General features: G+C 38.5%; 1 protein-coding gene across 1 annotated transcript in view; it reads left to right on the top strand.

Moving 5' to 3' along the window:
• The window catches only part of LOC149250647 (putative acyl-activating enzyme 19), a 467,065-nt gene that overhangs the window by 68,462 nt on the left and 381,087 nt on the right, over positions 1-17,516 (top strand). The window contains 1 exon segment of the mRNA XM_089459163.1: positions 9,236-9,432. Within this exon segment, the coding sequence (XP_089315289.1) occupies positions 9,236-9,432 (197 nt within the window).

Here is a 17,516-nt window from a genome sequence, read left to right on the forward strand (position 1 = left end):
AGTCGTTATACCTATTGTAGTGCTTGTATAAATATATTTTAACTTGAATGGTTGAATTGGTCGTAGCCTCGATAATAATTGTAGCCTGTGTTGGAAAATGTAACTAGTTTCGGTCTTCATAATTGTCATTGTACTCATGTCAATATGTGTACCTTATGTATCAAGCAGAAGAAGAAAGAAAAAATATTATTTTCAAGCATGGGTTTCATGCCTTGTTTCATTGGTCTTCTAGGTAAAGCATGTTCTTTGTGCTTCTATGGTTTGTCTGTTAATCAAGGTTGTCATTAATGTCAATATGGCATTGACTGAGATATCAATATTCTTGAGATGCCTAGTTCCAGATGATGATTCCATGATTCTTGGTGGTTGGTTGACTAGGATAACATCAATGAAGATGTCAAGTCACGAAGAAGTCAAACCACTAATTAAGGAAGCCCTAACAAGTACTTGACAGTTGATCTAATGTTGCATGCACTTGATGATCTAGACTTTAACCTTTGATGACATATGGAGGACCACACGTGATAATGCCATACCCTTGAATGATCACATGGTTGGAAGATTAGATGGATGATCTCACTTGATGATTGGAATGACAAATTAATGGAGGCTGCACTATAACATATCACTGCACCATTATGTGATGACATGGATGATACACTCATTGTTGGACACTATCATGATGACGTGGATGTCCTACATGATCCTATGATGATGAAGAAGCCAAATAATGGAGAAGATAAACAATAGAGAAACCAAACAAAGCAACCATACTGTCCTAATCATTTTCTGCACTAAATAATTTAAGGACAGTCACATTAAAAATGATTTTTCACCATCTTAGAGGCAGAATTCTTCCATGAGACGTACACCATCTTTTAGAGCATAATTTTGCCTTTCTAATGAGCTATTACACAACCCAAAACTCCAAGCGGTTTGAAAGTTATGAATTTTTTGAAGTTAATTTATTAAATCTGGACATGGAGCAGCCTACACAAGTCGGCCTCCAAACAGGGATGTGACTGTTCGTTTAGGGATGACAAAAGTGTATATATAAGAGGTTTTTCGACCTCTCTTTTGGATCAGATTTCGGTGATCAATTCAGAGAAGAGACACAGAAAGAAATCAGGAGGCTGAGAAGGATATAAAAGCTTATTGTTTGGGCTAATTTCAGTGGTAAGCACACCTACCTGTGATCAGAGGAGCTCACATCTACTGCAACTCGGAACAGTGACCTCAAGAACAGTGATCTGAAGCTTGTAAGGATTGTTCCAAAACTCGGACCTGTGATTACAATGACCTGTAACAACATTCTTCTCAGATCTGTGGAGGGATTCTACTAAAGCCGTACAGTGACTTACTTCTAGACAGAACTACTCACACTTGGAGATAGCTCACTCGTGATTCTTCCATCCATAACAGCTCATTTTTGGGCTAGATCATAAGCTCAGACTTTGGGACAGAACTGTCTTCTGGAGAGCTCGGACTATACTCAAATTTTCGGACCTATATTGCAGACCTGTGGAGGTAAACTTTTGCATTTGTGGGAGTACTCTTTGTAGGCTTGAGAAGACACCTTTTTTTGGACTTGAAAAGCAACTTGTGAGAGCACACTTTGCAGACTTGAGAAGATACCTCCCTTGGACCTGAAGTGAACCTGTGGAAACTGTAGGGCTCAGTACAGTCACTCTTTTTTTGAGGCTCATATTAAACAAGTGTGGACAGTCCTAGCTTGAAGGAGGAACCAATCTTGTGGAGGCAAATTCGGTGGTTTCTTGGTTCTTGAAGTAGTCTATTGTAGATACTTGATTGAACCAGTTTGAAGTACTCTTGAAAGAGAGTTGATTGTGAAGACTTTTTTTTTTTGGAGCAGTCTTAGAGTATACATCCTTGCCCTTGGAGTTGACTTTGAAGATTTGTAGAAATCCTTGGAGACCATGATGCACTGAAGTCATCATGAGGTGACCTTGGAAAAAGCATTTGGGTAAGATGAAGAGCAGTGGTGACACCTTCTAAGAGATCAAGGTTGTCATTGATGATGTAAAGTGGAAGACTACAGTGAATCTGAAGATTGATAGGGCACGGTGAAGAAGATTTTGGGAGCCGTGAGTTACTACCAAATATATCTTGACGAAGTATTGTAGTGGGTTGGATCCCAAGAGGTTGGAGCCTCGAAAAGACAAGGTTGGTGCCTTGGAGGTTAGGGTTGGAGCCCTAGAGGATTGATGTCCTCAAGAAACCAAGTCGGAGCCTGTACCAAAGAAGGGTTGGTAACCTAGAGGTTGGCGCCTCTAAACACAAGGTCGGTGCCTTGAGAAGATAGGGTTGGTACCCTAGAGGTCGTAGCCTCACAAAAGACCAAGTTGGTGCTTGGCAAATACAGGTTGGAGCCTGGGAGATTGAAGATTGGTGTCTTCATCTAGGGTTGGAGCCCTACACAAACATTGTACTTGATTTATCGAGATTAATAAAAGTATCTATTCTCATTGTTCATTTTTTGTTCTAATAATAAGTGATCTAACTGGTAAAAGTAACAATTGAAAAGAAATACTGATTCACCCCCCTCTCAATATTTCCAACATTGTCATGTCATAAGATTTATTGTCATGAGTTAAAAGAGTCAATGTCATGTATATAAGACCCATTTGGGCAAGATGTAACTTGTAAAAGAATTTATTTTGAGTCTAGAAAGTCCTTTTGAGCCTCCTAGCACAAGTCGGCCCTGTCACCAAGAAATCAGCCTAAAGAAGGGTATTCAACCTTATGAAAAGGCTATAAATAGAAGCAAATTTGACCTCATTTAGCACCAATTCGATCTCATCAATCAAGGAGTTCGATCAAAAGATGGAAACATCAAAGAAGCTAGAGAAATGGCCAAGGAAGCAAGGAGAAGTCAAGAAGAAGAAGGATAGTTTGTTTTTGGGCTTTATTCTCTCACACGTGTGAAGAAACTAGGGTTTCTGTAGCTACTATAGGGCCGAAGATTGCAGGTCGACATTGGGGGTTGAAGTTGAAGCTGGAAGCTTGTTGAAGCAGGATTGACGCTTGTTGACTTGGTTGATTTTTGACCTAATTGGAAGGGCTGACTTGGTACTTGGAGGAGGACTTGGTCTAGGGTTTTGGGTCTTGGTTTTCTCATTTGAAGCCTATAAGAAGAGGAGATTCTTTCTGGGTTTTCCCCTTGGAGGGGTTTTGCACTAGCTTGGAGTTTAATACTTGTGTCCATTGTTTTTGCTTTTGATAATTGTTTGATGATAAGATCTAATAAAGAAATACAAGAAGATAAATAATGTTCACAAGCAATTATTAATGTTAATTAGAAATTGAATTAATAGTTTCCCTACTGCATTCTCCAACATGGTATCAAAGCTAAGGTGAACAAGAGAAGGCAACTCAAAGATCACCTTGAAGGGTTTAATTGTCAAGGGAATCATTTGCAGAAGGACACAAAGAAGAAGAAGACCTATTGATCTAGAAGGAGGGTTACTTCATCAAGTTTTCATCAAAGATCTCTTTGAAGAAAGGAAGAATAAAGCTCTTGTTGAAGGCTCTCTATTGCACTTCATCATCTTGAAGAAAATGAAGCATCAAGGAATCTTTTGATCATCTTTCACTCTTTGAAGTTGTTCAAAGACACGATTATTCAAGGCATCCTAGAAGTCATCATTCTAGGGCATCTTTGCAGTCTCTTTGGAGGTCTTGAAAACACCAAGATAGTTAGAGACATCATAAAAAAAGACTCTTGGTTGACAAGTAAGTATCATATTGTTTTCTGTCTCAATTTGTAGATCATATGGCTATATTTTGCAGGGAAAGCAACAAGCTCATTGGATCAACAAACTTCCTTGCATGGAAGAAGAGGATTGACTTGGTACTCATAGAAAATGAAGTCATGGAATATGTCCTTGGTGAAGTAGCTCTACCATACAAAGAGAAGACTCAAGAGTTAGCAAAATATAAGAAGGGAGAAGTAAGGGCACAAAGAATTGTTGTTGAATCTATAAAAGATCATCTTGTTCCCTTTGTTGCTGATTTAAAGACATCCAAGGCTATGTATGATAAGTTGGTAAAGTTGTACTCTATAAGTACATCAGGTCAAAATATTTCCTTGAGGAATTAACTATATAGAATAAGGAAGTCAAAGGATGAAGACATGGCCACTTATCTCATGAAGATCTCACAAATAAGGGATCAATTGCAAGGGCTTGGGGAAATTGTTTTTGACTCTGAAATGACCATTTGTGTATTAAATGCTTTGCCACCTGATTGGAGTAGTTTTGCAACTAGTATCTACTCTAAGAAGGATACTACACCATTTGATGAGTTATGGGCTCAATGTATCTTGGAAGAATCCAAGATCAAGGCAAAGGATGACACCGAATCAAATGAAAGGTCTCAAGCCTTTATTGCAAGGTCCAAGAAGTTGAAGAAAGGAAAGTTTGGAAAGTCCAAGAAAAAGATAGATATGTCTAAGATTCAATGCTTTGGATGCAATGGGTATGGTCACTTTAAGAGAGATTGTCCAAACAAGAAAGATAACAAAAGAAAGGAAAGAAGTGAAGCTCACATAGCTGAAGACAAGGGAGAACCTCAGAAGAAGCCGAAAGGAGAAGATCCCAAAGTTCTTTACTATTGAAGGAGGCTCCATCTACATCAGGTTCTTTATGAAATTTGTCTTTCTTTTATTAAGTAGAAAGTAGAGTAGGATGCATTGGTACATTCTCTAGAAGAAGTCTTGATTTTTTAAAAGCATAACATCATAGATGGAAGCATATGATAGTAGAGAAATTAGAATCTACTTGATTAATTGCTTTGGGAAAGATCATATAGTTTAAAAGAATGAGAAAGTTGGAACCATATTACATATTATAGTTCATCCAAGCATTTTCTAATGTCATGATAGAGGTAGTCATTTTGCAAAGAGGGATCATCAAGATCCTATAAGAACCATCATTTTTGAAGGTTCTTGGAAATAACATTATGACTTGACTAGTATATATTCCATCTAGAATGGAAATGATGCTTCTAAAGGATGAAGGGATGTAGATGGTCAAGTTGCAGTGTGAAAGACATAATGAAAGTCTTTCTACTTCTGGGATAAGGAACCTATCTTCGACAAGTACTAGAAGCAAGCTCGTTCAAGAAAGGATGGCTAGATGATTATATGGAAGCAAATGAATGCATATTTTAAGTAACTCTTCTCTAGGGAAAGATTCATATCCAGAAATAATCTTGCAGAAAGAGTTGGATATAAAAGTGTGCTTGATAAGTCTTCGATATGGCTGCATGATGCTTGTAAGAAGAAATTTGATATGCTTTGGGATGGATGGAGATCAAGTCTCTCTCATAAGATTACATGGCATAAATATGACAATATTAATCAACATCAAGTATAGTCTTCGAAAGAAAGAAAGGGAGTTAACAATGACAACTCCAAAGAAGACGATGTAGCTTGGTAATCAAGTTCTAGCCATGGGCACCCTGATTAAAATGAATGTTTGGAGAAAGGTTCTTATGGAGATGGATCATGCGAAAGGATGTTGATCTCAAAGGATTTAAATAAGAGGCCATCATGATAAGGTAAGTTTAATATTAATATTTTGATTTTGGTTACCTGGTTAACAGACTGTTTTGCTACCTGGAAGGATTTTTAAATACATGATGATAATTGACACAAGTTCAACTGTTGATGTTAAAACTCAATTCTAAGAACATATGGGTTGATTGACTATTTTCAGTAATCCTTAAAGGATTGTGAACTCAAGATGTTATATCATCATCTTGGAATTGAAAGGTAGCAGTGTAAGAAGATAACTTAATATTCATGTTCCTACATCAACAAAGATCACTTTCATGTTTAAGAGGGAGCTATGACTAGCTTGAAGTTTGATAAGGCTCATTATAATGCCTTCATTAATGATGATTTGAGGAAAGTGATATGCAAGATTGATGGCCTGAATCCTGTCACAATATTGGAGGGAGAAGATGGCCTGAATCCTATCACAATATTGGAGGGAGAAGATGGCTCTACAACATCCAGGAAGAAAGAAAGCTCAATATGATGAGATACAAAGGAAAGAATGAGCCATGCAACTATCTCCATGAAGAATTGGTAGCTGATACACTTATGGAAACAAGCTAAAGAGCTTGTGGTTATAACTTCCCAATTGAAAGGAAGTGAAATAATCTCCTCTATGCTTTAGAGGGAGTATGAAGTCTCCTTAATATTTGTGAAAGGAGCAAGGATTTATTCCCTAAATCAAGTGGGAATAGGGATCTCCTCTCTGGTTGAGAGGGAGTGATGATAAACATCACATTTGTATTCTCTTCTTCATGTGTCATGCACTAGGCTAGGACTAATAGTCGTACATCTAAGTAAAGGCCATGGTAGGGAGAATAGAGGATTGGATAAGAATCTAGGATTTCCTTGAGGATAGAAAATCCAAGATAGGAAGTGGATCGACACTCCTCGAGGATTGGATAGGCATCCAAGATAAGAGTGGTCGAAGAGGATCGATATTCTTTGAGGATTGGGAATCCAAGACAAGAACAGTCCTAAAACGACATACCTATTGAACATCCGGATGGGGTATGTACCTTGTAGAGCTAGTGTGGTATCTCACGTAAAACCTCCTAGCATTATGCTCTTGTATAAGAAAGAGCTAGTCAAATTATGGCCTTACTATGTTGACAATGCTGGTCATGGTGTTGATGCTTAAAGATGGCTTACCAATCTGACTCTTCTTATGAGAACTCTTTAGTTTGAGAATATCCTTGTACCGGGTGTACAATTATGAATACCTCCCTAGTTAAGAGGGAGTGTTGGAAAATTTGACTAGTTTCGGTCTTCATAATTGTCATTGTGCTCATGTCAATATGTATATCTTATGTATCAATCAGAAGAAGAAAGAAAAAAAATATTATTTTCAAGCATGGGTTTCATGCTTTGCTTGATTGGTCTTCTAGGTAAAGCATGTTCTTCATGCTTCTAGGGTTTGTCATGTCATAAGAGTTATTGTCACGAGTCAATGTCATGTATATAAGACCCGTTTGGGCAAGATGTAACTTGTAAAAGAATTTATTTTGAGTCTAGAAAGTCCTTTTGAGCCTCTTAGCACAAGTTGGCGTTGCCAGCAAGAAGTTGGCCTAAAGAAGGGTATTTGACCTCATGGAAAGCTTATAAATAGAAGCAGATTCGACTTCATTTAGCACCAATTCGATCTCATCAATCAAGAAATTCGATCTGAAGCTAGAAACATCAAAGAAGCTAGAGTGAAGGCCAAGGAAGCAAGGAGAAGTCAAGAAGAACAAGAAAAGTTTGTTTTTGGGCTTTATTATCTCACATGTGCGAAGAAACTAGGGTTTTTGCAGCTACTATAGGGCTGAAGATTGCAGGTCGAAGTTGGGGGCCAAAGCTGAAGCTGGATGCTGGTTGAAGTAGGATTGACCCTTGTTGACAATTGATTTTTGACCTAATTGGAAGGGCTTCTTGAAGGGTTGACTTGGTGCTTGGAGGAGGACGTAGTCTAGGGTTTTGGGTCTTGGTTTTCTCATTTGAAGCAAATTCTATAAGAAGAGAAGAGATTCTTTCTAGGTTTTCCCCTTGGAGGGGTTTTGCCCTGGTTTGGAGCCTAATACTTGTGTCCGTTGTTTTTGCTCTTGATAATTGTTTGATGATAACATCTAATAAAGAAATACAAGAAGATAAATAATGTTCGCAAGCAATTATTAAGGCTAAGGAGAAATTGAATTAATAGCTGCCCTACTGCATTCTCCAACAACCTGTAGGTGTAACGCCCTTTTTTTGTTGATACTACTCTCTACCATTTTTCACACAAAACATGCAGTGACCTTTTAGTTGATATGTCAATAGATTTGTGGTAATTTAGTGGATTTACTATGTAGTTGTGACCCAAATTTATTATTTATTTCTCTTAGTAGCAATGGAATATTTTCTCTAAGTGAAACTTTTGAACTTTATATGGCCAAAAATGTGATTGTATGGTTAAAGACCTGGAGATCAAAGAAACTTTGAAAAACATGTGAGTTTGGCAAAAACTTGGTAGATGGGTTTCCAAGGGCAATGAAATTTTGACCAAAGGTCTAGTAAAATGTCTGGCCAATGGCTGGATTAGACGTAGCTTTGATACTAATGAGATGAACAAAGCTCATTTATTGAAGAAATATCGAACATAAGAAGGACAATATACAAAACTCAATATAGTTTGTGAATGATGTATAAATCAATTATGAATAAGATAGATGACGATTTCAATGACCTAAATGATGGGGAGTGTGCATATATGTTGACTGGTCATGAGGTTGATGGGTCATTCCTTTTGTTAGGTAATGTCAGTTAGGATGTGTCAATTAATTTATTATTTACTCTTATTATTAATGTTTATTATATGGATTAACTCTTCACATATTTTTGCCCATCAGTGTTTAATCACCAGATTCTTTCCATTGGATTTGTGACTTAGGGGCATTTTAGTGCATAGGAAGCCTTTGCCCAGGTTAAGACTCACAACTTGATCTCCATAGGTCTTCTCCGGATTCTTTAGCTAATATTGTTGGGCTTCGCATTGGTCCCTTATCAACAAATGATGGTGAGAGGGTTTCCCCTTTTCCTCTGTCTGCCCCTACACATATCTTGATCTTTGATGTCGACATCAAGCTAGGGCCTCACTGCTATATCTAGTCCCCGATTCTTTTTTTCTTTTATTTTGACAATACTAGATTATACTCCTACTGCATCAAATAATTGCTAGTTTAGCTTACTTTGTGCTTCTGGAGTAAGCTTAGGTTTTCCTGCAGGTGATTATTGCTGATTGTAGGTTCTTTTTTTCAATGCCCTTGACAATCCTTTTTGGTTGTTTGTTGGATATCAATATATTAGCTTATTAGTCTTTTTGGTCTTGCTGATTTTTTCTGAGGTTTGTCATAGAGTCATTTTTGGGTTCCTTTTGCTAATGGAGAATCATATTACTCTAATACAAGATCTTGCTTAGCATTTCCTTGTTGTTCACATATGTTTTCTTAGGAAAATTTGTACTTCACTCATTTTCATTGCATGCATGACCATCATAAGTTTATCTATCCGCATTGCATTTCCAATATAGCTTTCAAGTCATCTAGTTAATCTTTTATAGACCTCTTTCTGTCATTCTTTTCCATTTTCTTCTCATGAAATTGCTTGTACAATGTAATATTGATAAAAATGAAATACTTGCAGGTCTTCTAAATCGCTTTTTTTGGATGGAGACACTATATCCTCTACTTGATGATGATATTTCATTCTTCAAGACTGCAATAAGTTTTATTGACCATTTGTCTGAGATACTTGGACCTCTACTTTCTTCTACAACTTTGGTTATACCTCCTTTCAAAGAGTTGAGAGGAAATCCTCTATTAGTTTTCAATATTTTGAAGGTGATGTTTCATTGAAATGCATGAAAACATGTTAGATATTAAATGTTTCTCTGTAACAGAATTATTTAAAATTGTGATCTTAATTATGTATCACTCTTTCTGATTCTATAAATGACACGAACTTGTATGCACAAAATGGGGAACAAAAAGTTAAACAAATCTTAATTTTGCCTTTGGTCTAAACATTGTATTTCTTGATATGAGACTTTTGAAATTAAGAAATTATAATTTACGCTGAGGTGTTGTGTACTAGATTATGTTATACTGAATTATACATGATGGTTTTTAGGTTCTTTCCTCTTCTATCAATGACATTTTACTGATAGTTTGTCTGTAAATATTTGATTGCCAACTTATTTCCTTTCAAATGCATATTTATGTTTAGAAAATTGTAGCAAATTTCTATCTACGCCTGCACCATTTGTTGTTCAAACATGTGCCTGTTAAAGTATTAGTTGAGGCTTGGACATGGTCAAAGCAATCCCTGATAAACTATGGGCCAAAACAAATATTTTATGTGCTAGGTCTTTGGGAACTACCTTTGATTTTTATCAATGTTTTAAAAACCGGAACCAGTGATTGGACCGGTCCACCTAATGAACAGAGTTTTGAACTGGAACTGGTCGAACCGGGACTGGTCAAGTGTAAACGAACCGGTTTTTAAAAAATACATTAAATAATTAAACCCATGATTCCAAACCAATAGAAACAAAATATGCAAGGTTTGCTCAACTATATACCATGTAAAGGTGAATATATCAAAATGGCATCGAGTGCAATACATGTCCACAACAAAATACATAATCAATGAGGCTCTAAATGGCCTCTAGAGTCCGAAAAAAATGCACTAAGCTATGGGGTCACTGACCTACTACACGTCTACATATCAATGATCAACAACATGATCACTCCTCATCATGATCAAACTCATCACCACTACTAGATGAGATCATTAACATGAGCTACATAAATAATATGGGTCAGAGTTTGAGGACTCCTAAAACTCCTCTACAACTTTGGTAGTAGTAGCAAAAATAGACATCAAAACTACAAATCACTGATCAACATGGTCACTCATGAAACTCATCATTGATTCAACGTTACTTGAAATACATAAACATCATCAACAAGAGATACATAAACATCATCTAGCTCAAAGTCTTTAGACTTGGATTTCTCAACCTTATAACATGAAAGAAGTTGAAAAGGTTTAACATGCCTTGCCTAACCAATGATTTTGGTTTGAGTGAAGGGTTCATCTCCTCAACCTTGTAATGTGGTAGAAAATGATTAGCATGCCTAACCAGTTGTTTTCCTTTGAGTGAAGAGTGCATTCTTGTTAAGGACCTGGTAGAGGAGTTCAACAGTCAATACCACCAACATCAACAAAGTTCAACAATCAATGCCACCAACATCAAGGTTCTTAAAGGGCTTCATGCTCTTAATCAAATGCCAATCTCATACCCTCATGCATGATAGAATCAAATGGAAACATTGCAAATCCCCAAACTATGAAATCATGAAAACCATTAAGTCTGCTGAATTTTGAGTGAAATCTAAAATTCTAGTTTCTCCATATCAAATCCAATGAGGTTGAAACCAATCTCAAACATCCTGAGTCATTTCATGGTAATGTTAAAAATTTAAGTAAAAGGATGAAAATGAAAATTAAAGGAAATTTTACTCACATTACCATTAATGGCCAACATTGCTAGGGTTGAGATGTGTCAGGAAAATGAGAGGGTAGGCATGTTTTTCTTGGAGGACTATAGTTGGAGGAAAACAACCCTAAATTTCCCTCAAAACAGCTTCAAAACTCAAAAAAATGTATTATGTGGGGTTTATGGTTGCCCTAGCAATAAACTGACCGATTTATGATGGAATCGGCCGGTTTCACCATAAATCAGCCAGTTCCATCCTAAACCGACCGGTTAGGACCGATTTTTCTAACTTTTTGACAAAGGGAGGGATCAAACCGAGGTTTTCTGCTGATTTGACTCGGTGGGCTAGTGAACCGGCTGGTTTGACCGGTTATCGTTTCAAATCGACCGGTTTTTAAAACACTGATTTTTATCCCCAGAAATGCAAGATGTTGCAATGATGGCAATGGTGCCTCATTAATGCATCTGTACTTCCTAAATGCCCATCATAAATGCAACATAATGATTAAATAGGATGTTGTCATTATGATTCAAAAAGGCACAAGATACTCATGCTTAAGATCAAACACGGAAAAGGTGAATGGTGAAATGAGGATTTGAGTGGTTATATATATCCTTTCCTTGTTATAAATAATATCCCATGTGATATGCTAAGTCACAGGACACATCCCTCAGGGTCTCATGTCCCGTATTTCACGCGTCGGACATGAAACGTGCCCTAAAACGCGTCAAAAACGTTTTTCTTTGTGTCCTCCAATCGAGACACGTGTTTTGGACGTGGCGAAAATGTGCCCTAACGTTTTTGGTTCTTAGGACACGTGTCCCATGAAAAGTGACATTTAAAACCTGCAACATGGTTTATTTTTGTCATTGTTCGCCACCGAAGTCGAGGTTGCTTGCTGCTGAAATCAAATTAGTTGTGCAGTGTGAGGAATTCCATCAGATTCGAGTGCAATGCTCACAACTTCACATCGACCTGGACCTGGAGATGCAGGAGACGAGTGTTCGCATGCTTTGCTGAGAGTTTGAAGCACTTAAATTTCCTATAAGTTGTGTTATAGCCTACAAAAATTAACTTAACTATACACGAGTGACCACGTATAGATCGTGTGTTGAAATAAAAATCCCAACTCCCCGTCATGTGCTCATTGCTCACTACACCTTTGAGGTCTAAAGGAGGGAAAGCTCGATTAACGCTCTGGTCAACAATGAAGTTTAAACACACATAAATTTATAGTTCATAAACTACCTTATGTGAAGTTTGAACATGATCAAACTTGTTTGAAGTTAATAACAAAAATTATAACATGAACGACGAACATAGAACTGTGAACATCATTGATGTAGTAAATTAATAAACTAACTAGTAAATAGTGTATACTAAATACTAAATAGATATCATCATGATTCATATCTATATGGATCAAGCGCTACTTCATTATTTTTTTAATATCTATATCTATATCTATATATATATATATAATGTGTCCCTCGTGTCCTGTTTCCGGGGTCGCTGTCTCGTGTTGAATACTCGTATTTACGTGTCCTTTGTGTCTCGTGTCCTCGTGTCATGTGACTTAGGTGATATGTGATTATAGAATATTCCAATATGGGGCCCGTCTGTGTAATATCCCTAAGGAAAATTAACAGCGATAAACAAAGCATGCATAGCAAAAGCAACACAAAATTTTCACACAAAATTAAATACTTGGAAATACTCCAAAAACTATGCAAAACTGAGCCATTTTATTATAATGCAAAGGGGGTACAATATAAGCTTAGAATGTATGCACCTAGGCTTGCCCAAGGTAACCTAATAAGGCCTAGCTGATGAAAATGCCTGCTTAGCTGCTAGGAAGATGCTCCCCACAAATGCTCTACGTTGGACGCAAAAAACTACATTGCTGGCTGGAAGAAACTGCTGTTTGGTCCTCCTTCGTGCTTAGAAAATTCTAGGAAATTAACCCTGGTCTCCCCACAAATAACCCACCAAAAGCCAGAAAGGGTTTGGTCTAGTTATGACCTCCGAAATTCGTCCCAGTTTCCATGCCCCAATTCGCCCCAATTTAAGAAAATTGCACTGTTTGAAGTCCCCAAAATGGCAGCAAAGCCCAATGAGATTCCCTTCTGGAAGTCCCCACAAAAGCCAGCCTACTCCATCAACCAAATCAACCTTCTCCCAAGCTCCCATGTGTGGCATGAAAACACCACTGCGTAGGCCCACACAGTCCCTAATGGTGGCTTAATGGCACAACTGAACTACCTCAAAATCGCCCAAATAACACTCCAAATATCTAGCAATTGGTGGCCCAAATCACTCTCGGAAAGCCCAAGAGTTCTTAGCTCCACAACCAGCTCGCCCAAGTAATGCATATTTCCCTTACTGCATCCAATCTGATGAACCAGCTCCACAAATTTGCTAGATAAACTCCTGGACAACTCCCAGTGTAGTGTAGATCACTGAAGGTAGGGTGAAATTCTCGCATGAAAATCTCGTGTGCTCAATAGCACATGCAGACTTGGCTCTCAGCTCAAGTGTGCTAGGTGAGTGTGAATGTCAAATGATCAAAATGTCCCCAAAGTGATGAATGCACCTCCTATTTAGCCTTAAGCCTCCAATTCTCCATGTGGGCCCCATACATCGACCCACTCATCTCTCTTCCCTCCATGAGTGCGTATTAGCTAAGGGGAGTGTATTTCCTTTTGCGGGTGGCCCCCACCATCGACTAGCAATTCGATTTTCCCTTTTCCCTTATGTTGGAGTCTAGTTTTGGCCCAAAATTGCAAGTGGGGCCTCACAACCCACTTTTCCTAAGTTGCAACCCAAAATGGGCAAAATTGATCAAAATTGATATTTCCCTTAGCAACATTACTAAGTGGGAATATCACAGTCCTCCCCACCAAGATGTTGCTTGCCCTCAAGCAACTACCATGTTGGATGTTGTAGTATCTGCTCACCCTCCCAAGTGGCGTCCTCATCAGGTAGGTTCTTCCATCTGATCAGAAACTCCCTGATGACTCTACTCCTCAATCTCCTCTCCCTACTCTCTAGGATAGCCTCAGGCTCAAGAACTAGATGCCCATCATCATCTAGTGGAGGTAGCTTAGTGGCTGCTGTTACGTGCTGTCCCAGTACCTTCTTATCGCATGAAGCATGGAAGACATTATGCAATTTGCTCCCCGGTAGAAGCTCCAACTCGTATGCCACCTCACCAACCCTCCTGGTCACCGGTAAGGGCCATAAAATCATGGCTGCAGTTTCTTGGCCCTCTTCTGCTTCAGCGTGTACTGCCTGTAAGGTTGGAGGCGCAAGAAGACTAAGTCCCCAACCTCAAAGTGTCTCTCAACCCTGTGCCTGTTTGCATACATCTTCTGCTGATTTTGGGCTGTTTGCAAATTATCCTTGAGAGCTTTAAGAATGTTTTGGCTCTCCTGTATCCAATCTTTGGCCCTTGGGGCCCGATTGTCTCCAAAAACAAGGTCAACAAAAGATAAAGCATCATATCCATATAAAGCTTAGAAAGGTGACATACCAATGGACATGTGATAGGTAGTATTGTAGCAATACTCCCCCAAGTGTAGCCATCTCGTCCAAGCACGCTGCTGCCCCGTCACGTAATTCCGCAAATAACCCTCCATCGATTTGTTAACTATCTCAGTCTGCCTGTCGATTAGGGGGTGGTAGCTAGTACTCGGTGTGAGCTCTGTGCCCATCAACCTGAAGAGCTCTTGCCAAAAAGCCCCCTAAAATGGCTGTCCCTATCACTCATTACAGTGTCATCCCTACTCTCAGTCAACTGGTTCATGGTATTCCTAATATGAAGTTAGATCATGAAGGTGTGTGCAAGGGATGCTCTTTGGGGAAACATACTAGAAAGCCATTTCATAATAGTGAAACTAGGTCTAAAGAAATATTAGACCTCATCCATTCTGATGTGTGTGGGCCCATGTCTGAAAAATCACTTGGAGGTCATCTTTACTATGTAACATTCATTGATGATCATTCTAGGAAGACATGGCTCTACCTACTCAAAACTAAAGATGAAGTATTCGATAAGTTCAAGGAGTTCAGGGCTGAAGTGGAAACCCTAACTGAAAGAAAGATAAAGACTTTGAGGTTTGACAATGGTGGGGAATACACTTCTAAAGAGTTGATTGCATATTGTAAGGATGCAGGTATTAAGAGGGAGGTCATTGTTCCTTGCTATCCTGAACAAAATGGATTGACCAAAAGGAAGAATAGGTCAATTGAAGAAAGCATTTGAACTATGCTTCTTGATCAAGATCTATCGAAGTTCTTATGGGGTGAAGCAGCAATGACTATTGTGTACATTCAAAATAGAAGTCCTCATAAGTGTCTTGATAATACTACTCCCGAAGAAGTATTCACAAGGAAGAAGTGGAGTGTGGATCATCTCCGAATCTTTGGAAGTCCAACATATATCCATGTTTCGAAAGACAAGCGAAAAAAATTGGACTCGACAAGTATCAAGGCAATATTCATTGGTTATAGTCTTTCCTCAAAAGCATATAGAATTTACATAAAGGAAGCAAGACAAATTGAAGTAAGCGGGATGTCATATTCGATGAAATCAAGCTTACAAGAAATCAGAGGATAGTCTTATTGATTTTGATGACGAAGAAATTCCCGTATTTGAAGAAGAAGAAGTTCATCATGAAAACTCTACTACAAATGTTGAAGAAGGACCAATCAACCTATTCAATCGGTGGTTGTCCCAATGACAAGGAAGAGGCCAAATTGGTTGAAAGCTACATTAGAAGATGTTGAAGGACATGAAGTTGCAAACGGGTCCTCTAGGTAAAGTAAGAAACTGAAGAGATATTTTGGCTATGCTGCATTCAAGGAAGCTGAGCATGAAGAGGTGTGGAAGAAATCTATGCAGGAAGAATATCAATCCATCATGAAGAATGGGGTTTGGGAGATCGTTCCTAGACCTAGTGACAAATTGGTTGTCACATCGAAGTGGATCTATAAGATCAAACATGCTGTTGATGGATGTATAAACAAGTACAAAGAAAGGTTCGTCGGAAGGGGTTTCTCTCAAAAGGAAGGTATTGGCTATGAAGAAACCTTTACACCTACAACAAGGTACACTACCATTAGATCATTGGTTTCATTGGCTGCTACAATGGGTTGGAATATCCATCAAATTGATGTTAAGTCCACATTTCTAAATGGGACCATTGATGAGGAAGTGTACATCGAACAACCCGAGGGATTTGAAGTGGATAGCAGGGACTCTCAAGTTTGCAGACTCAAGAAGGCCCTGTATGGTTCGAAGCAAGCACTGAGGGCACGATATGCAAGAATGGATGCATATCTACATAGAATTAGGTTCGTGAAGAGTTCTGTTGATCCAAATCTATACATCAAGGTTGTGAATAATGAGCCTGTCATTATTCTACTATATGTGGATGATATATTCATCACATGTGTAGAGCGAAGAATTCAAGAATGCAAGAAGATGTTGGCAGTTGAATTTGAAATGAAGGATCTAGGATTGATGCACTATTACCTAGGTCTAGAAGTATGGCAGAAACCTAGGGAGATATATTTGGGGCAAGGAAAGTACATCATCAAGTTATTGTAGAAATTTGGGATGATGGATTCCAAGCCGATGACTACTCCTATGATCACGAACCTCAAGAAGTTGAGGAGCTCCGACTCTAGTCTCGTGGATCCTACCTCATATCGTCAGTTGGTGGGTTCCCTAATGTATTTGGTAAATACTAGGCCAAATATATGTTTTGCAGTGAACATTCATAGTCAGTTTTAGTTTGAGCCTCGTCATGATCACTGGATAGCTGCGAAACATATATTAAGTATCTTCGTGGCACTATACATCACTGCCTAAAGTATCATAGTAAGGAAGTCGAGCTAGTTGGCTTCATAGACTCTGATTGGGGTGGCAGTGAGACTGATGGAAGGAGCACTTTTGGAGGATGCTTTAGTCTGGGAGTTGCTATGATCTCATGGATGAGTAGGAAGCAAGATCCCGTTGCATTGAGTAGTGCCGAGGCAGAATATGTGGCTGCATGTGAAGTAGGAAAAGAGGCTGTTTGGTTAAGGAAGCTTCTGACAGATTTGTTCGAGAAGTCTCTGGGTCCTATTGTGATTAATTGTGACAATCAAAGTTGTATCAAGATGTCTGGAGATCTCGTGTTTCATTTGAGGACGAAACATATCAATAATAAGTTCCACTTTATTAGGAACTTGGTGTAGGATGGGATCATGAAGTTAGAGTATGTCCCGATAGATGAACAGGTAGCAGACATATTGACAAAGGCTCTTCCTAATAAAAAGTTTAAATATGTAAGGAACCTGCTGTGTTTGGTAGATATTGGTGATTGTATTGATGATAAGGAAATGGAAGAGATTTGTTGAGGCTTTGCGAGTGAGAC

Source organism: Pinus tabuliformis, chromosome 7, assembly GCF_031772625.1.
Source record: "Pinus tabuliformis cultivar Carrire ecotype Pingquan chromosome 7, CPIR1, whole genome shotgun sequence".
NCBI classification, from domain to species: domain Eukaryota; kingdom Viridiplantae; phylum Streptophyta; class Pinopsida; order Pinales; family Pinaceae; genus Pinus; species Pinus tabuliformis.